The sequence below is a fragment of the Ascidiella aspersa genome, chromosome 7, assembly GCF_963924565.1.
Source record: "Ascidiella aspersa chromosome 7, kaAscAspe10.2, whole genome shotgun sequence".
Lineage (NCBI taxonomy): Eukaryota > Metazoa > Chordata > Ascidiacea > Phlebobranchia > Ascidiidae > Ascidiella > Ascidiella aspersa.
Genome location: NC_139453.1, coordinates 19030116 through 19052643, shown reverse-complemented (window position 1 = coordinate 19052643; position 22528 = coordinate 19030116). Strand labels below are relative to the sequence as shown.

Below are 22528 nucleotides of genomic sequence, written 5' to 3'. Positions count from 1 at the left end.
TGTGATAACACTTTGGGGTAAGACTTGTGGAGCCCTTGAATTTAAACCAAGTCTAATTTTTTTCGTATTACTGTTTTTGCTACACCATGGAAAATATTGCATAAACTATTACTTTAAAAATTAATAATCTGAACATTGTCCCTACAATAATGTCCTATAACTAGGGTGGCCAATAGTGGTGGTGCTTGAATGATTTTAAGTGCGTATATTATTGCAAAGATATAATAATACAAGAAACGATACCTGCTCACACAAAAAATAATTATAACCGATTTGTAGAAAGAGAAGACCAATAATTAAAGTAACTTTTAGCATGAAGTGTGTTTTACTAAGATTAATCCTAAACTAAAAAATTATGACACATTTCCATAAGAAGGTAAAATAATTGATACATGAAAAACCAACATTAAACTGTTGGAATAAGATCTAAACAACCTTTTAATTAACCCTAACTTCAACACTAACTTTCCAATATTTCCAACCTGAACGCCCAACCAGATTTCTAACTTTGTCCATTACCATAACATGGCAATCAAAAAACCAAATGATCAATGCTAGGTCGGAGGCGCCAATTTGTCCAATAGCCTCTTTAGGTGATATTTAAGTCCTATTCCTTCATACATAATACGGCATATTTCGCTTTATTGTTTTGTTAGTCTTAATGCTATGGTGTTCTAGATAATTCAGCTTTAGATAATGTTGTTTTATAGGTCTAATTGTGTGTTACCCTAAAAGTCAAACTAAAAGAAAATTTAATTAAATCAAATAAGTTTCTTTACACCAGCAAATTAGTGAAAAATGTTTAAACATCATAACAACATAATTCATAGTTTTCAGATTTTCTTAAAGTTTTTTTTTCTTGACCAGTGCCCACTTATTAATTTTATGGTTTGTTCCGCTTCTAGATCAAGATTACTTTATACTCTGTAACTGTTCTATTTTTTAAGAGATTTTGTGTATGAGACTTGTTTGTGTAATTTTATACATGTAAATATTACATCCCATGTGGAATCAAGATCAATCTCAACAACCATGGCCTTTACAACAGGGTCAAAGTGGTATGTTTATGTTTATTTTTGTAATTTTTTTTGCATATATACCTAAAAATGTATATTAAAACTTTTGGTATATTAGATTTGCATTCATAACTAGACAAAAAGTCTGGCCTTGGCAATCAAATTGTTTAATAAACAAATTGGGAGTAACTTTCCACTTAAATTTGTGTCTGTAAAAATCATATTTTTTCCAATCTCTGAAATAAACAAAAATTTTGGATTAGAATCCTGAAAATATGAGTAGGGGTGCTTAAAGTAAAATTCTTAGGGGTTGTTAAATAGGAGGTTTTAAATGTAGAATAACAAAATCAGATTATCAAATATTAGTATACTTTTCATAAAATATTTAATAACTATTTTTAAGGTAAACATAATTATATATACCTCTTTGTGACAAAATAAAAAAGTAATTAAATTCAATTTGCTGACCAGGTTTTGGATTTTGCACTTGCCCACTCGCCAATATAAGTACGATTGAGTAATTTCATATCAAATCACAAAATTGCTAAACATTTAAAATCCATCTGTCTTACCAAATCTGACTCCATTAAGAATTGTGTAACACTTATAATTTGGAAGATCTAAGCTTCAAGTTATTTTCCGCCTTTATTTGTGAACTAAATAAACTATTCAGATTATTTTAGATCTATTTTTAATGTGGCTTGGGTTATACTGTAGAACATCAGATCATGCATTTCCAAACTATGTAAATAAAATTTTCAGACAATGTGGATTGGGGTGCTCTGGCCCAAGCATGGATACAAAACAGGACATCTGAGCCAACAGATCAACCACAAGTAAGTGTATATATTAATATTCAATTAGCTAATGTAATTGACAGGTTGTTTAGTCGCTAGCGCCAAATTAAAAAGCCAACACCAAAACCTAAGAAAAACAAACGAACTGAGAAAAAGGCGCACATCATTTATTTAAATCTGTATAAAGTGAAGCCAGACAAATTCCCAGAAATGAGTTTAGGTACAGTTTTGATTTATATTGAGATTTGCTGTACACCCAAAATAGGGGTCTTAAAGCGATTAGGTGGTTCTATGCAGGTTTGTTTATGCAAAAATACCCTTATATAATTCAAGAGCATTTTTTTTCTGATTTGGTGGAGGGGAAGGGTTGTGTCCGAGATAAGTGATAAAAAAAAACTAAATTTGGCCGGTGTACAGTTTTATTTTTGAGAGAAGTCCGGTAAAAAATAAACACAAAATACATTAGTAGAGGTTTGAATTTATGAACGAACAAGGTTTTTTTTAATTTTTATTAGGCCAATGTATAATCTGTAGTTGCTTGTTGAAAAAAGAAACGTAGAACAAGCAATAAGTAACCAAACCCACAAATTCATGTTGAAGTATAAAATAATAATAAATATACTATAATAACTACCAAAACATCCATGACAAAACTAATCTCTGACAAAATACACTAGGGTTTATTATAATATAGTTAACATAACAAATGGATATGGTAATAAAAATTAATTATGAATCGCTACAATTAGGTCTGATTGATTTTTTGTATTGCGATACCAACATTTATTCAGAAAACGATACCCAATATTTTGGACAAAAGTATTGCAATCCGCTATCAATATTTTAATATAGGTTATTATGCCAAAAATTGCTTTAGCACTGTTTAGTTACCTCTGTAGTTGTTAACCTACCATTTTTAAGAAATTTACTATTCCATGCATACAAATTACTGTGTTGAACTGCACTTCACAGCTGAAATTTTTATATTATTGTTGTATCGGATTGGCACCGTACCACTCTAGTATTGTACTAGAACCGATACTAATACTTGACACGGGTATTTATCCAATACAAAATTACCAGACATCCACAGTTAAAATGGGAAAAAATGGGTGTTTAAAGCCATTTTGCAAGATGTGTAATACATAACTACAATGTAATGTTTAACTCAAACACCGGGTTGGCCTTGAATTAAAATTTTCTCTCGCCAGTCATAAGAGTGTCTAAAAATCAGAACTTGCACAGAAGGCACTTGTTTTTTAAACTTCTTTTTCTGAGTTGAAAGGCATATTGTTAACATGAGTTACCCCTATAGCAGTGGTTCCAAACCTGGGGTTCCAAGAGGAGAGGTCGCTGTGTACTATTTGTCGAACAAAAAATAACAAGAAACAAATCAATAGAAACAAATTAGTATTGTAAGGAGTAAAAGAATGTGCCAGTCTAATAACTAAATTCACGACATTTGCTTTAGTGAACCAGTCATGTTTTTAAGTCACCTTCACTCTTGTTTTCAGTTCATAAAATATCTGCTCACCCAATAACATTTGATTGACACAAAATAGTGATGTCGCAATTAAAACATAATTGGTCGCCTGAAAAAAATGTAAAACACCGGACTATGTATATACCAGAGGTGAGCAAATATATTCAATGGAAGAGCCATTTGTAGAAAATACAAGTACCAGAGAGCCTCAAAGTTATTTCAATACAAAAATGGTACATAATGTAAGTTCAGCAATAATACCAAAATTGTAATACTGTATTACAAAACTGTTTTAATTAGCACAATAATAATAATGGTAAGAACAAAATAATACACACAATATTAATTAATATCAGTCTTTTGTTTGATTTGCTAATCTCTAAAACCTTAGCAATAAAATTGCGTTGACTTGCTGTTAACTAACTCTTTGGATTCTATGTCTAGTGTTACATCATCAATGAAATGCTGGCCTAAATAAAGAAAAGAAAAAGAGTTAAACGTTCATAAACGGTATCTTTGTAGTCTTTACAATTTTTTTGGAATTTTACGATTCAACTAGAAGAGCCACAAAAAACATGCCGGCGCATGTGGCTCGCTTGCCGCCGTTTGCCCATTCCTGATATATACGAATCGGAACTAACCTTTTGCGTTAACATGGTGCTTTTAAATACCTCTGAATATAAATCTGTAAGGTCTGATGTTTTACTTTATCAGTAATGATGTTTATTGCTATTAAAAACATTTCTAAAAATTTATACTTTGTTTTAGACCAACTTCCAACAATTTGATGGCCATGGATTTACTGCTTTTCCTTGGCAATCCAATACTATACAAGGCAACAATGCATGGCGCCCTCCAATTCCAGGTGAATTTTGACTTGTTCTATTAAGCCAGTGGTTCTCAACCTTTTTGTTCTCGCGACCCCTTTTAGGTTTTTGTTAACTTGAGCGACCCCCCTCATTATAGTGCATAATAAATAAACTTAAGTACATATAAAAGCACATTTTAAAGGGAAAAAATCTAGACTACGATTGTTTTAAAATTCGGCTAAAATGTACTATGCACAACAAGCTAAAATTACGGTTTGAGCCAGGGTTACCAGATGCTTGGTTTAGGATTAGGACATTGTTGGTGTAAAATTCGGATAAAAAAGGAAATTAATGGAGTTAAATGTTATTGGTCAGTGGCCAAAATTCCTTACAAATTTACAAAATGGTTAGTCGTTAACAGCAGTGCAATAATAAAGCTTTCCCTAAATTCTATTTCCTTTTTCCAAAACTACAACACAAAAATTTAATTACCGGAATTCTGTGGATGTTTCGGAAAAAGCTTTGTAAAAGGTTATGAAACCGCTGAAAAGTAGAAATACTTTGCCTGTAAACCTAGCACAAATTTTATTGTAAGTTGGCCTAAATTTTAATTTGGAACTAAAGCGCCCTATACCGGTATTACACCTGACGCTTTTGTGCTGCACATAATTATTGTAGAAATACGCATCACAATTGCGCAAAGCGTGAACTATTTTTGGATTTACGTTGGTAAAGTTGGTATAAATAAAGTTTGAAGGCCTCATGAGCCCGTGGTTTTACTTCATCCCACAATGTTTCAAATAAATACGGCCAAATTAGGACAGAAAGCTTACTGTCATAAAGATTTACAAACCGTCGGACACTGAAAAATTAGTGAAAATTAGGACAAATTTATCATTTTGTTCCGAATTTTAGGCCATCTGGCAACCTTGGTGTGAGGGTCCATTCATCTTTATTAGACGTTGTTTGACTGAAGCAATTCCTGATTCATTAATTGAAAAGTGTAATGGTGACGTCATAAACATGACTGGTTCAATGCAGCAAAAGCCACACAAAGACAAATATTAGACTGGCGGTTGCTTTTTCTCCTTCTATACTGCTAAACTTTTAGTTCATATTGCCTAATTCTTATTACTATTTGCTTTTTGAAATTCTACACGGCCACCCCCCAGACAGCCCCTTTCAACCCCCTTGGGGGTCGCGAACTCCAGGTTGAGAACCACTGTATTAAGATTTTAGAAAGAAGTAATACACTACATGTTTGAATGTCCAAATAATAATTTAGAGCAACATACAACTCATCAATATTGGCAACAAAATCAAGGAAACCCACCGGCTTTCCATGCACCAAACATGAGTGGAAATGCTGTGCTTCCCCCTCTACCACCAGAAGAAGGTGCCTTTGTTCATTTATATCTCTCTATGTATCCCTTTTTAGCTAGTAATTACCAATGTAAGGTGATTTTAGGCATATATGCATTATATTTTGTATTGACACATATATGCACTTCTTACAAATCGTTTTAACCGATTTACTGCTTTATACTTTTATTTGAGTTTTGTACAACCAAAATTTGAGCTAAGTACGACCAAAAAAGTTCTCAAATGAGTTTCAATTTAACTACGTACATATAAAAAAAAATCCTAACTTAGTTTTTTAAGTTAAGTACGACTAACTAAGTGCCTAAATAAGTTTTACGAGCTACATGCAATAAAATAATGCTCAAATTTCATTTGTAACTAAATTTCACTTTTTTTAATCCAGAACGTGAGTATTTAATCGTTGATGTATTTTTGCGCTGATTTTGAATATGCCTTTGGTTTTTCTCTAGCGCATCACGTTTTTAATATATCGTCAAATTTGAATTATCAGAAAAAAAAACATCAAAAACAATACACAGCCCTTAAAGACAGCTGACATTTGACTTTTTTATACATATAAAGTTCAGGCCATGACCATAGAACTTCTATCCGTTGTGTATTTTGGAGCCTCTCGCTTGAGCTGCATCTCTTATCTATCTCCTGTAACAAACATCCCACCATTGGTCTGACAAACCAAGGAAAATTTTGAAATTGTATTTGGGCCTTATTAAAAACAGAAGCAGGGGCTAGCGTGGGGGGGGGGTTGTCTAGGAGTCTTGACACCCCCCTTTGAAATCTCAGTAAACAATTATCACAAAACTAAAACCGTGATTGCTGCAATGTTACATCGGAAACATTGAAAACATGTTAGTTGTCGGTGCTTATCGCCGCCAACGCCTAATCACGCTTGTTATTGATGTTTGTTTCATTTAGCAGTTGCTTGTCACCGACTCAAGTAATCTCAAGCACGCCTGTTAACGAATATATATTTTATTGATAAAATGAACCGTCTTCTCAACGACCTAAAGAAAACAAGCGTGTAAGCTACAGCAAACGTCTTCACCACAGGTCGCTCTATTTGATGTTTTTATTAGCCTAAATCTCGAAAAGAACTGCTTGACCGTCGCATTTTGAAACGTGGATTAAAATGTCAACGAACCATTGCCCGATAAACTGATAATAAATCGCCGTCTTAACTTCAGTAACAAGCCATGTTTGTGTTTTTCTTGCACAGTTTCAGTGGAATAATTTACTAATTATGAGTTCAAAAAGGGCGATTTTAAAGCCATGCTTCATACCATCGGCAAAATTTAACCTACAAATATCACCAAATTTGTTGATAAGCATCGTTAATTTTGCTGACAACGAAATGCAACAGTTTGTGATTGATATGTCACAGAGGCTGTTCTGACACCGCAATTCCATAGCGTTTCACGCGCAATTAAAATCACTTGACAATCGGAAGTGAATAAGACATTCGGACTTGAATACGAGGTGTTGCAAATTTTCTATCGTAAGCTCATAATAACTAAACGCCGTTTTTAGCGTCTAGAATACACGAAACGTAAAATTTTTCAGGCTCCGCCCATACCCGGGGAGTTTATAACACACCTACCCAGACCCACCTATCCCACCCAGGTGATTTAAGTTACTGATCATGTGACACAGTGGCGTATGCAGGGGGCCGGGGTTTGCTACCCCCATTTTGTGAGTAATATTGTTGTTTGTTGTTCGATTTGGTCAGGGTTTAGCGAACTGTCCGAAGCGGCAATGTTCTTAATGTGTTTGGGTCATGCGTCTTAAGCTAATGCGTAACCAAAATCTAACGCAAAACTTCGTTTTTATCTTTTTTTTGGTCGACCGTAAAATGCAGTATATTTTTTCTCTTTCGTTATTTGTTTAGGTTGGCTGATTATATTATCAAGTGTGAATTCAACAATTAACAACGCTAAGACAAACCGTTTTTCTTTTTTCTCGCTAAAACGTCAAATTTAGGCGCAGCTAATGTTCCTCTCTGTTTGCTGTCTGCTCTAATATTCGATATTGGTTAACAACGGATTATTATTTTTTTTTTGAAACAGATTCTTAAAAGGTGGTATAATGATGACTGTCGTGCGCATTTCAAAGTCGCCCTTTTAAGTTATGTTAGTTAACGCAAAATTATTCTCTATAAGCATATTCTAAGTCTAAGACCACGTGTTTAGTGTGCAGTTGACACAACTTATTTCCCCTCAACCGCAGCTTGTATTTTAACTGACTTGGCACACTGCTTGGCGCAGATGTTGTGCTAATTGTGGCATGATAACACCCCGGAAAAACGATCTTCGTTTAGTAATGTACGTGGCGAAAGGCTTGTCTGTAATTTAACGCTAGTCCCATACATGGAACTTAGGAAACTGCGCTGGTGATAGTTTAGGATTCTTCCAAAATCAATCACACATATTTTACGGTCTTTGGTTTAGTTTTTCGCCTGGCAGGAGTGTCGACGATGCACCTGTTTGCATTTGCTGGACTTTAGTTGTTTCTGATTAGAATGTTTTATGACATCATTACAATCACTATTTTATGACGTCATTGCTCATTAACGTCAGACCGAAAAATAGGGGAATTCCCTAAGTTGGAAACGTGCCTGAACAGAAGATATCAAAAATAACTGTATTTTTTAGTTTTTGGACTATATTTGCTACTTTATGGCTGATTTGGACTGTGTTTTTAATATTATGGCTGATTTGGACTGTATTTATAGTTGATGGCGATCTAATTTGTGCTAAGGGGTTGGACACCATGCCACCCTCTCCACAATTAACAACAAAACTTTGAAAATGTTTTGCGCTTTGCGCAAAGCTGTCATTTATATACCACTATTGGTTAGCGCCGGGGAACTCCGACTTTATGCTCGAATTTGTAATGTTGTTTGCAGTATGGCCATTGCTTTGTATGTTATTACTAGGGCGATTATTTTTTGACCTAAAAAAATGAGAAATGACTTAAAATTATGTTTTTGGGAAAAATTTCGACCTAATGAATATACATTGATTAAAACACCTGATTGTTGTTTGAGGTTCTACATTAGTGCCTTGGTGTCGCCAACCACACGTTTTTGATGTTTTACTGACCTTCAGTCAAACACACAAATTGCGTAGTTGATATTTTTGAAAGATAAACCAGTATAAAAATGCCAAAGAAAAACAGAACGCTGATTATTTAAAATAACTTAATTTAAAAAAAATTGTGTACAAGGTACAAGGTAACAAAAATTTGCAAAATTTTAACGAAAAAGCAGATTTATCTAAATTGAAAATGAGATAATTGCAAATCACAAGCGAAAAAGACAGCAAATACATTTTATAACTAAAGTTCAAACTGAACCTAATTCAATAAACTAGGCCCGGGTAGTTAATTCTGTTGTCTCACATAAGATATAATACAGTTAAAATATAGTTAAATTTATTTCAAAACTAAATTTATTGAATAAAATTTTAACAGATCCACAATTTTAAAAAGCTGACTATAGTTTTTTAAATTTTTAACAATTTATATGCATTTTTAATCAATTTGGATTTGAAATATTTTTTACAACTTTGGACTTTTTTTGACAAGTCAAAAAATAATCACCATAGTCATCACACCTTTTGAAACACTTTATGCAAAGTTAAGTTTTTGCGCTCCGGGTGACATTTTTACGTTTCTGCCTTTGTTTGGAGTAAATCCCCTCACAACGTTTGTCAAAATCTTCTTGATAAAACTTAATATATCGAGCACAAGCAATTTTTTGTATGTCCAATGCGTCAGCTCTCTTACTGTACATTAAAGTTTACCCAATTCAAACCAAATAAACACAATTTTTTGGCCCTTTGCGCGATTAAGAGTCAGCTTTAATGTTTTCATGTTGTCTAACTGATATGTTATCGAAAAATACCGCTTTTAATATGATAATTTTTTTATTATTTAAGATGACACACTTATGTATACACACTAATTTAGATAATCAAGTAAAGTCAATAGTAAAATAACAACTAAGGGGGCAAACTAAAATCGCCAATGTCTTTCAGATATTTTTGACATTACCATTTGTCTGGAAAAGCAATATTGGTAGAAACTCGCTCATTTGTCAAGTGCAACTTTTAATCCAATCTTTACTGTTTTCAGATTCTATAACAGATGAGCATAAAAATGGTTATCAAAGGTTAGTATAGTGCATTAAGAAGTTATTGTATATTTTAATAGTGTACTGGTTTCTAAACAAAGGACACAACCCATACAGAGTGATGAATCTTGTCTTAATTTGTGTTTTATTTTGTTCACATGGGCAGATCAAGCATGTTAGGGGAGGGGGGCCGAAGAATTTTACCTAATTGAAATTTCAGTTTTTGCCAACTTAGATATCCGATAAAATTTATTCTGTTTGCCGTAGTGTTTTTTAACTGGTTCCTTCCATCTAGACTTTTTAGATGTTTGTGTGAAACTAAAATGATTTTACAATATGGCCCTCACAACTACTTTATCAAAATAAACTTGATTATTACTGTTATAACTTATTATCAAGCATTGTTCATATATGAAATGGGCCCTATGTGTCACGCTTAACACTTTATACCACAGAAATGTACAGCAGACCTGAACAAAAGGGCCGCAAGCAAAAAAGCAAGCGCATACTAAAGTTACATGACTATTTTCAGGGATGACGCTACAAAGTTCTGACAGCATAAAACAATTATTCAAACTGAGAGTTAACACTTGTAGGTATCGGCTGAAAAGCGTCTATATTACAAAAAAGCATATTACAAAATAGCAGGCAAAAAGTATATTACAAAATAGCAGGCACAGTATTGTGTTCGTGACGTTTTTTTTCAGTGGGGTTTAATGGCGTCGCAAACTGTTTCGAGCAGCAACTGACTAAGTATTAACGAAATACTCAAAAACCATTCAAAGAGTAAAAACAAAATGACTAAAAAAGTAGTAAAACTACATTATTACGTAAGGCAAACGTAATAATAACTACATCGTTTGTGACGTAACAGTGCATGACAATTGAATGTGTTGTATGCCTGTGACCGACTCTTGTGATACTGCTCATAAATGTCACAAAACAAATTATTAAAAGTACAATATTTATAAATTTGGCTGGGCATGGTCCCTGTGGTCCCCCTGGCTACACAGCACGGCTGCGGAGTCGGACTCGGGATTTCAGTAATAATATAGGTAAAACCACTTGGAGTGCGCATGCAAATTTTAAAACTGATAAGGCAGCAAACTTCAAATTGTTAAGGTGGAATAGCATATGGTGACATATTTTTCCATGAGCCCTATGAGTGGATTGCTGAATATCCATCTTACTTTAGTTACGTAAAGCATTTTGTCCGGACTCGGGCTCGGGTTGTTTTTAATTAACTCCACAGCGCTGGTTGCCAGTGCAAAACCAATCACAGAAATGTTTGGCACGCGAGTTGTTGATATTTTGACATTATTCATAAACTGGCACACTGCATACAAAAGGTTGCCGACCCATGCCTTATACAGTATATAAAGTATCGTCTAACTATATGCATATAACGCTGTAGTTATGCTCCATAATGACTAATTTCACACTTTCCGCACAAGATCTGGAATATTACTGTATTTGGAACTAAATGTTCTTCTTTTTGGGACTATTGCTTGTTACTTGATTATTTGAAGCCTTTATTTTTACGTTTTCAGCAACAACATACAAACCTCTAACCCACCTGAACCATTTTCCGAAGAACAGGTAATATTGATGGTTTATATTTTGGTATTTTTGGCACCAGAATTAAATATAGATTTAAAATAAACCATAAACACAAGGCCCTGAGAAATGCTGGCAAAAACATCTTATTATGATACAGGTTGATGTCTCAGTTAACTTAGATAAATTAATTACTTTTTCCCTTGATTTTCTTCTAATTTTGGAGAAAAAATATATATCACTAAATTGCATTGGTATATATCAGTGGTACTTAAAACTACTTTCTTGCAATAGCCTTCTAAAAGTTTGTAGATCTTGCAATGCCTCCAGCGATAAGAATATAAAAAATAGGTATATTTAATTGTGTGCAAAATATTGAAAAAATTCATATACAAAAAATAGCGAAGCAAATTCAGAGCACATATATTAGGTGTGAAAAGTAGTGTTGCACAAGAGTGTGGCATGTAGATCAAGCATTAAACATTCAAACAAAAAACTATGAGTTTATTTAAGAATTTCTAATGGAATTATCGTGATTGATGTTAGGCATCATTCATTTCTGGCCTATGCCTCTATGCAAATAACACACTTTTTTTTCAAAATAAATGTAAACCACAAAATTTGAAGAAAGTTATTTTACTGGCTACCATTCTTTTCAGGACGATCACCTTTAATAGTATATTTGCGTTTTGGCAAAATCAGCTTTCTCTTTTGTAGCCATATGTAACCTACACACTATACATTAGCACAAGTGCTTACAATCTAGTGTCTAGGCACTCATATAACTGACTTTTTCGACCCTTATTTGCCACATGCCGAAGTGATTTAGAACTAAGAAATGTGATTTGTTAAATCATAATCAACAGATACACTCTACAGTTTTGTATAAAGAGTTAAATGTGTATGTTAGGGAATAATAGTATCTGGAAGCATTTTATTACTGCAATAAAGTAGACTGATGCACCAAGGTGTCCTGACGCACAGTTTGAGAGCCTCTGGTATATATAATTTATTGTTCCGGTGTTACTTTGAAAAAAAATTCTTTCCTACAGCTATGTTTTTTAGGAACGGCCATATATACCCCATAATCAAGGATGGAACAACTATTATCCTCCTCCAAACATGCCAACAGCAGAAAATAATGGCCATTTTCCTCAAAATATGGGGATGTTTTCAAACCAATGGCAACATAATGAATCTAACTTGAACCAGAACCAGATTTCATGTGCTAAGCCACCAGGTTAGACGATTTTAACAAACCCACTGTGTTACCTACTATGTGTATTGTAAATTAAATTTGCATAAAGATGTCCGCCAGAGAAAACTTCTTCCTGCTTGGATTCGTGAAGGTTTGGAACGTATGGAACAAGAAAAGCAAAAAAAGTCGAATGCTTCACTTGAAAATATTAAGAATAATTTTGATAGTTCAAGGTTGGAAAATCTACAAGATATCAAAGATGTATGAATCAAAATTATTTTTAAAGTAGAATTCTAAAATTGTCAAACATCTGCAATGTTTTTTATACAAATTTCTTATAGGAAGAGGAATCGGATGCAGAACTCCCTGAGGAAAACCACACTGAAGATAAAGATGAAAATGAGGGTGAAGATGAAGCTGGAAATATGGATCCAGAACCAACTACAGAAGAAGAAAATGAGGAAGATAAGGAGCAAGAAAGGGTAACACAACTTGGTCCCTTAATAGATCATATCTATTTTTGTTCATTTGTCAGTTGTATCAGTGCATAATAAATGCAGAGCAAAAACCATAATCCTATTTTTCAAGTTCAAGATTAATATTTTTCAAGTTCAAGGTATTTATATAATTAATATAATTTCACATTTCTGCAAGTATTTATACAATTTTCACATGCCTAATAATTTCAGTGCAGAGCTAAAGACTTTTTTGTAAATTAGTTTTTTATGATTTTTTTAGTTTTTGTGATGACTGGCAAGTATAAAAGGAACATGACCTTTATTAGAAACTTCTCTTTTTTCTGTTCTAAATATATCTATTTATGTGGTTTTCTGTTTATAAATATTTTATATTCGTTTTGCAAATGTGACTGACATTTGTGCAGTGACATTGAATATTTGAGTTATTTAATATTTGATCATTGTTTTGTTTACAATGGATATGTATGGTAGGTGCTGAAAATGCGTCGAATGCTCACCAGCATATTGCTTGAAGTTACGGATCAAGAAATTTTAGAAATTTGTGTTGATTTTTATAAAAAAGCAACCAAAGGTAGTATAAAAGTGTTGAAATTTCATCCATTGCTTTTCAATATTTTTATTTAACCTATATACAAAGTTGGTACAATTATTTTTATTATGACAAAGTCAATCCGATATGTGATTATACTTTTAACATTATCTTTTTTGAAACAAGCACCAGCTAAGCCTTTAGTGCAATCCACTGCTCTTGCATCGATTGGTGGTATTGGTGAGTTTTATATTTTATTCTATGTTAGTAAGACCTAATAAATCCACCTGTCTTATGAAAGCATGCATTAAAAATTGTTTTCGTGAAGAAGTTAGTTTTATATGGCAATGTGCCTTAATTAGGAGAGGTTTCTGCTAGTGTAATACCGACTTGTTAATATAATGTTTACACACCAAGAACTCCATCTAAAGATTATTCAAAAGTGTAAGTGTTCAACGTTGCCCAAGGTCGAAAAAATCAACATTTATCGCTTTTTAGAAGTCCGCCTGGTTTTCCGTATTTAAAATTTTCATCCTCATGGATTAAAAAAGTTGTCATACTGGAGGTTAATTTGAAAAAACAACAACTTCTAATTAATGGTCGATATGATGCAGGTTTGGTGCCGGAGTACAGCTCAGATGAAGAGGACAAGTCAGACTCGGAAGAAAGCCTAATCGAGGATGAGGACCTTAACAAAAAAATGAAGACCTTCAGTGACCTACAAAATCAACGACTTGGAGATTTCGAAACAGGTTTTTAAGTGACAAATATATAAATACTGTTGTGTATAGTACCATTTACTGTTTCAAACGTCCACCATTGGACATTTAAAGGATGTGTAGCTGCGTTTACTAAAAATGCAATTTGTTTACAGGAGGAAATTGTGGCCCCGAGAAAAAAGAAGCAACCCATCATGATAGTAAAGGTCAAGTAAGTCATAAAGAATCGTTGTTGCAGAAGGGCGACATACCAGAGGTATTTATTTTTAATTTTGTTTTGTTTTCGGGAATCTGCATCTGATATTTACCAACCAAAAACGTTATAGTTTTTCTGCATACTTTTTTGGCTTGTAACCATTACCCTTATATGCAAAGTAACGAAACTCCTGGTATCTTGACTATTTATCTGCTGCCTGATATTTATCTTGTAGATAGCTAGCAAGGATGACATGAGCTCCGAAGGAGACGCCAGCGAAGACACTCCTATGTTTGCCAATTCAGCAAAACCTCCCGCAATGACCACTAAAAGTTTAGCCACTGAACAACCCGTCTCAGATAGCAAGAAATTGCGAAAATCTCAAAGTAACAAACACAAGAGTGCTTACATCAGTAAGAAGTCTCCTAAACGTGAGCATGGTTCAAAAAGACAGAAACGCGCCAAAAAATCTCGTTCGTCTGATGAAGAAACAACCCGTAAAAAGAAATCGGAACGTTATTACTCTTCCGACGACCAAAAACATAAAAAGTGGAAGTCGGAACACAAACGAAGGCATTATGAAAAAGAAACTCGTCCAAGAAAACCGAGTCGTAACGATTACAGTCCTGAAAGAAAATCTACTAAAAAGAAATATCGTAAAAATAAACATTCTCGTAGTAGGACACGCCGTAGGTCAGATTCCGACAGAAGTTCATCGTGATGTCGGTAAATAGTGTATAAAAGTTCACTTGGAAAAAGTTTTATATGTTCTGTGTGACTTTTCAAGAAATTCGCAAATTGCTGGCATGGATTTATAATCAACAACGTGCGTTTTTTTAATTCTACTTATAGTGGTGCACATTAACATTACTTTTAACAATCAACTTCTTAAGGTTACAGCGGAAAATGGAATATATTAATCAATTTCGCGGCCCATAATCTAAAAGTAGAACTAATAGGATCCTGCCATTATTAAATAACTAATCAGTAAATTGTAGGCTATGTTGGAGATACGATGATGCATTTTTAGTTTGTGACAAACTCCTTGTTTTTATTAAAAAATGTAAACGCGCTTTCAGTGACGTAAGAAAATATTGGAGCCGAACTCACGTAGTTTATTTGGCTTGTTTTGGACTTCAAGACTTAGATATGACTACCTAAACTGAAATGACTGCACACTGTAAATAGTAACTTACAATACATTTTTCAACCAAGATACTGTGAAACGGGGATGTGAGCTTTTTTAGACAAGGTGCGGATATTTAAGGCCTATTTTCTTGCTTCAAATAGCTTCCTGTAACTCTATCTCATCTACTTTTTTCCTCCAACTCTTCTCTGACCGTTCGTCTATTACTCTTCCTCAACTCTCTACGCCGTTTTCTCCTACTCTTCTTTCCAATCTTCTCTTAATTCTTTTTCCAACTACCACTTTTACTCGCCTTCCAATTATTTCTCCAACCCTTCTCACACTCTTTCGCCAACCCTACCCTATCTATAAAAATCAAGTCCAACTCTTTTAAGTATAACTCCCCTCTGACAGTAACTTTTTCATATTTTTGATATTAGTAATTATATAAAGATTAAACTAAGTATAGAACTTAGCAAACCGAAAATCAGTGTAATTATATAAAATAAGTATTGTAAATATTCAGGATATAAAAAAACGGCATTTTCGTGGGTATACATATTGTAAATAGCCTGCCTGAAGGATCTGCACCATTACGGCATACTGTTAGACCAGTGGTTGCCAACCAATCAGATACCAAGAGTCGCGTTTGTTACTTGGTTAACTGCTAAGGGCTACACCTAACACACATAATAACGAAATGAATCGGCCTATCACCCATTTTTTACTCACTCCACATAGCAATCGCGCGAAAAAATTGCCTTTATTTAGTTGAATATGCAAAATTTTTTATTTAGTCTTGTTTCAAAAGTGTTACTAAAAATAAAATCGGAGTCGAAACCGACAAAAAATCATAACTTAACCAAAGAAAATCGAAACCAAATCATAAATGCAACATGAACGTAAGAGCCGCACATAACTGGGTGAAGAGCCGCGTGTTGGCCACCTCTGTCTTAGACTGCCTAATATTATAATATAACGTGTGTCATCCTAAAGGTTATTTTATTACCGAAATCAGTTAGGCCAATCCAAAAATTGTTTCAATCCACGCGAAATTTAAATGCGTCTCATCGAATCACCTGAGCAGTGTTTCTTAAACTGGTGAATGGTTCACCCCTAGTCACTAATAAATGAATTTCTGAAGTAAATCGACTACTAAACTGTTTTTTTTTTGGCTTATTGAAGGCTAATAGTTCAGTTGGTTTGCACTGAGCGTATAAGTTAGGCCTACCATATGTCCTCTTTTCTCGAGAAAACTGAATGGTCCCCCGAGGTCGCTCAAAAATGTTCAAATGTCCTCTTTTTCGCATTTCGAGTTAGTTGCTTATACTTTTAACAAGACGTTTAGGCTAGGGGGGCTCCAAGCAATTCGTAGGGGGGGGGGTAGCTCTAAGTTAATATTTAATTCCTTTGCTATGATTTTAATAGTTTCGCTTTGGTTGTACACCACTCCTACAGCGCTGTACAAACCAGGGCTGGGGAGGCGGAGCTGGAGCCCGGAGCTAAGCATTTTCGCCGGAGCCATTGTTATTAATTTTGTGGAGCCGGAGCCATTTTTATTATTTTTGTGGAGCTGGAGCCGAGGCCGGAGCCCTTTTCATTATTTTTGTGGAGCTGGAGCCATTTTTCAATTTGTGGTGCTCAAGCTAAGAAATTATATTTTGTTCCATCTCCAACGTTAGTTAGCCAAAATAAATTTTTAAAACTTGCCATTAAATAAGTGACTGGTGGCACCGGAGCTGGAGCCGGAGCCATTGGGTGTGTGTTTGATGGTTCCGGAGCCAAAGGATATGAGTTTTACTACTCCGGAGCCAAAGGATTGCGTTTTACGACTCCGGAGCCATTTAATAATTGCCTGATGGCTCCGGAGCTAATGCTATTTTATGGTGGCTCCCCAGCCCTGGTACAAACTCTGTTTTTGCCAACTTTAACATTAGGCCTACAACAGCCCCAAAAAAATTGCGAATCTTCTGTTATCTAATTTTGTTTTCTTTGTTGAGCACAAAGTCTCTTTGAGTGCCATTGCATGTTTTTATAGCATCGACGGCCTTATTTAACTAAAATTTTTCTAACTATTTTATAAACGATAAAAGTCATCCACTGTTTGAACTATTTTTTATCCATATTTTATATAATTGGATAACAGGATAGCAACAGGGGGACGAAATGTTTTACGAAAAGCCTCCTGATTTAACAGTTTAGCGCCAATTCAACCAATTTTTGTTCGCGCTTCGCGCGACCGACAACAGATTTCACTATTTTCAAGTTGTCTCAGTGCGTGATATTTCATTGAAAATGCCGAATTACTTTTCGTAGGGCATAGGAAAATTACCAAAGGGGGCCGCTGGTAAAAAAGGTGTGGATATGGCACGTTATTTCTCAAACATATCAATCTTATTTTCGTTTTACTTGCAGGCAAAAAAATGTCCTCTTTTTGGGTGCTAAAAATATGGTGGCCCTAGTATAAGTACAAAAGTTCGGTGACTTTGTTTGTTGCTTTATATTTTCTGAAAAAATCGTAGATTTGCAATGGTAAAACTTAGCTTGAGTTGATCCCAGCAAAAATCGAAACAATCTAAGTCATTTTGTGCTGTTATATATAAACGAGATAGTTTTATCATATCATGAGACAAGGGTAAATGAAATCTGGTGATAGATGCTAGGGGTGAACAAAACTAAAAAAGTTTAAGAAGCACTGACCTAGAGTGAACATTGTCATCTAAAAAGGTACAAAAAGGGCGTATTTTCGCTTTGCGCGGGTCAAATGCCGTTTTTATAATACAACTTTCGTATTGAATGTAGCACTCCAACCGTGCGTGGTGTTGTTTCTAAGCTTAGGCCTACTTCTTTATGTCGCCATGTTTTGACTTACCTTGTTATGTTGCATTTAACATGACTGCGTGACGCCATCTCTACTGAAACTTTAGGGAGAGGGTATATGGGACGATCAGGGGCCATGGGTATGGCGTCGGCCGTTTTAGTGTCAACGTTTGGGCGCCCTTATTTGAATAGCGCCATTAGGGCGCCGCTGTTTTGGCACCGGATTTTTTGACCCTGTTTGGGGTTATTGGTGTGGAAGGGTGAGATTTAAAAATGGATTAGGGAAGTTAGTGATGAACTTAGGGATGGGTTTGGGGTTAGGTTAAATGTTGTGTAGGGATGATTCATGCCCTTAAGGTCTTATTCCGACAGTTTTAGGACTTATTCCTATTGGGCGATAGGCTACTACGACTATTAGATATTAGTGCTATTTTGGTCTTATTCCGAACTGTGTTTTAGCCTGCTCCGATGTTGAGGTTGTTCTTATTTTTATCTTATGGCTAGAGTGTCTTCTGGGATAAGCGAATTACATAGTCTTAAAGACTATAGTGCAAAGAATATAACATAAAACTCCTCGTTTTGTAATCAGGAAGGTGAAATACCCAAATCGCGCACCTTAAGGGAGCGTCGATCATCGCAAACTGGTCACGGATAGGCTAAGCAATTTACTGTTGGAAAAACGTTCACGAATATCGTACAACAACCTTCCGGAGGACAATTTGATAATAATTTTGACCAGAGCCTAATGGCTTCTTAAAATATGTTTAACCACGCAAAATTTAGGCAGTGCAAAATATTGCCTTTATTGCAGCTGCTTGACAGTAAGCAATTTTTATTTTCAATGGCAAATTTTTCACGTTTGACGCAGTTTAGCACCGGGACTACGTATTTGCTTGAATATCGCGCTAGCGTGCAAGTCTTAAGCAATTGCTGTTACAACCTAAAGTTTTACGTCTGAGAAATATTTTGATTGACACATGTCAATGGTTTTCGTTACTAAAAATAGGCTATGTATGACATGCTTATAGCTAAGTATCGGCTGTAGCATATATGGCTTCAAGCCTCAATACTGTAGATACCTCTTCCACACATGCCGCATGTTAGCATTAATAATATTAAAACGCTATAATTATGTTGTTCTAATTTCGGTCTAATGGCTGAAGTCCGGGTTACATACTCCCGGTTGTTGTTGGCAATGTGACAATGGAGCTCTATAATTAACCATGAGGGCATCTCTTGCGTATAGCCGACCACTCGTTGTAGGCTACTGTTATCTTGCTTAGTATATTCCACAGTGTTGTAAACAAGTCATTTTGAAATAACTTAAGTCCAAGTCAAGTCATTTGAAAAATAACAAGTCAAGTCCCAGTCCAAGTCATCGGTTGCCCAAGTCAAGTCATTATGAGAGCAAGTCAATTTCAAGTCATGTCATTAACATAAAAGTAAATTGTTAAACTATTAAAATTGGTAAACTCGTTCGATTACAAGCAACAGTTTAACTAAAAAAACACACAAACGCAATATACAGCAATAAGAGTGTTTAATGTGCAAACTTGAGATAAATTTAAATGAAAAACACTTAATTTACTCCCAAGTTATTTGACAAAATGACTTAATTTCAAGTCAAGTCATTTGTCCAAAAGACTTAAGTCAAGTCAAGTCATTTTGGTCAAAGGACTTAAGTCAAGTCAAGTCATTTGAAAACAGTGACTTAAGTGCACTTAAGTCAAGTCAATGACTCAAGTCATTAAAACACTGATATTCCATCACATAAGGTCGTATAATGGAAGGGAAGCGAGGAAACCAATATGGGCTGTTGTGACCTGGGCGAGAGATGAAGGCGATCACTTTCTATCAGAGTGGATATAAAACATTTAAGCAGGCACGAGAAAAAGGGGCGATTGCTAGGATGCAACCGAAATATGGTTTGACAGTAACCGCTAACGCTATAGACAGAGGTACAGAGTCACATTCTGCATTTACCTCTGTTTGCCCCAAAATGTTTGAACACAAATAAAATATTTAATGCACAAATAATTTAAAAGAAATGCAAAATAAAAATATTACATAAGCCAATTTAGACTGTAAACGTTCAATGCAGCAAAACAAAATGCTGTTCCAACGTTGAATCGACGTGTCGTACGGTAATGCTGCTGTGAATATTTGATTGCTGTTGCACTTCGCCAGCTTGGATTTCCGCTCAAAATTTACGTCATTTCTTAAAAAGCAAAATGAACAACCAGGCCACTATATTCAACACGGCTATAGCCATGGGCGCCCCCACGAGGGGGCAAGGAAGGGCACTTGCCCCCCTGGAATTTAAAAATGCGATTATTAGTATTATTCGTAAGTGTAATATGTATTACTAATGAAGGTTAAAAATATTATACATTATCCATTGCCCGCAGTGGCGTATCCAGGGGTTAGGGGTTTCTTATTCCCCTTTTTGCAAGTGATATTATCGTTTTTATTCGTTTTTGTCACGCTTTAACCCTTTCGAGACTCTCGGGACATATGTGTCCCACGCGCCACCTATACTTACTTAAAGTTACAAATACTTCCCACATAATACTGCATTCAGTGCATTGTCCCGATATTCGACTTTTTAAGTTCAACTGAGCGTTAAGCTTCCACGTGGTTTCGCGCTTCGGTGATTTTCGCCATTTTGTACGTCTGCAACTGAAGTTGTACCCGGTCAGGTTGTTTAGCTTGTAGTTAAATTAGTAAATTTTGGTTAATTTTTGAGCAAAACTAGCTTAGGTTGTAGGTATGTAAAAAGTTGTGTTTTATTCTTTATTTCAATAATATATACTTCCAGTGGTATAACTTTGATTTGTTGCCGAGCTAGATAAAAAAAATTGTTTTGGGGATATATCTGTCCCAACAGACCTTTTTACCGGAACAAATATGTCCCATCAGGCCTAAAGTTTTGTTTTTCTTGTTTCGAGAAAAGATAAATATCAGGTTATATTTATATAAGAATTAACTATATCGCATCAGGAGTGCAATGGCTAGACATTACAGTGATTCTGAATTGCTGGCTGCTATGGAATGTGACAGTAACTTATCATCATATATCAGACGAATCCGAGTTGTTGAGTGATTCAGATGCTGAGTATTCACCAGACGAAACTGAAGAAAGTGAGGATTTCTCCGAATCAGAAGGAACTTCATCCAGTCGCAGACCTAAAAGTAGGCCCCGTACACATGAACAAGACATGGAAATTGAAAACGATTCAATGGATGATCAACAAGTAACACAATCCACTGTTATCAACGTCGTGTGGTCTAATGTGATAAAAAACTTTCTGCCACGCATGATTCCTTCTGAAGCTAGAGAGTCATCCATTCACCCCGACCTTACTAGGGATTGCACTACATTTGACATATTTTTCAAGCTGTTTCCGAAGAGTTTGTTCATCCAGATAGCACATTACACCAACAGAAGGCTCAAAATTTTTGCACAAAGTAAAAAGAAAAAAAATCCCCCAACAAATTCCTTTGAAATCATGCAGTTATTTGGCTGCTTCTCTGTCATGAGTTACAACAAACTTCCATCTATAAATCGTTACTGGTCAGGACACCCTTTGCTGGGAAATTCACTTTTGAAAAGCACATTTTCTAGAGATCGATTTAAATTAATTATGTCCAAGCTCTACATCAACAATCCAGAAAAATCTCAGCCAGTTCAAAAACCATACTATATTGAAGAAATAGTTTCCTTATTGAAACACACATTTCAAAAATACAGACAGGATAGTCCCTTTCAAAGCATTGACGAGTCCATGACAAAGTTCAAAGGAAGATGCTCTTTCAAACAATAGCTTCCACTGAAGCCAGTGAAAAGAGGAATAAAATTGTGGATGCGATATGATCCGCAAACTGGATATACCTATGATATGAAAAACCTGCATATGCAAATAAACTCAAACGGGATGAATCCGACTTTAAAAGCAATTTAAATGGAACTCTAGCAGCACGATGGCTAGACACAAAGGAGGTAATGTTGCTGAGTAACTGTCATACGGACACTGTAGTGGATGTGCTGAAAAAACAGAGAGATGGATCTACAAAAATTGTTAAGTGTCCCGAAGCAGTTCACTTTTATAGAAAGGTCATGGGAGGTGTTGATCGTGTTGATCAAATGGTAGGCATTTATGATCTTGATCGAAAATCCACAAAATGGTGGAAAAAGGTCCTTTATCGATTGTTAATGTTTGCTGCTGTGAACACATGCGTAATTCACAATGACTTACAACGAAATGGTAAAAGACCATTTTTGGATTTCCT

General features: G+C 35.0%; 1 protein-coding gene across 1 annotated transcript; it reads left to right on the top strand.

Annotated features, from left to right (window-relative positions):
- Window positions 1–920: 920 nt before the first annotated feature.
- LOC146138153 (uncharacterized) lies at window positions 921–15554 on the top strand. Its single transcript, XM_083393578.1, has 14 exons — window positions 921–1058; window positions 1779–1852; window positions 4065–4161; window positions 5391–5501; window positions 9617–9653; window positions 11165–11213; window positions 12237–12411; window positions 12479–12630; window positions 12711–12851; window positions 13320–13419; window positions 13564–13617; window positions 13992–14129; window positions 14252–14352; window positions 14528–15554. Exons 1-14 carry the CDS (start codon window positions 1004–1006, stop codon window positions 15011–15013), a joined length of 1770 nt encoding a protein of 589 aa, XP_083249704.1. The 5' UTR covers window positions 921–1003; the 3' UTR covers window positions 15014–15554.
- Window positions 15555–22528: the final 6974 nt, after the last annotated feature.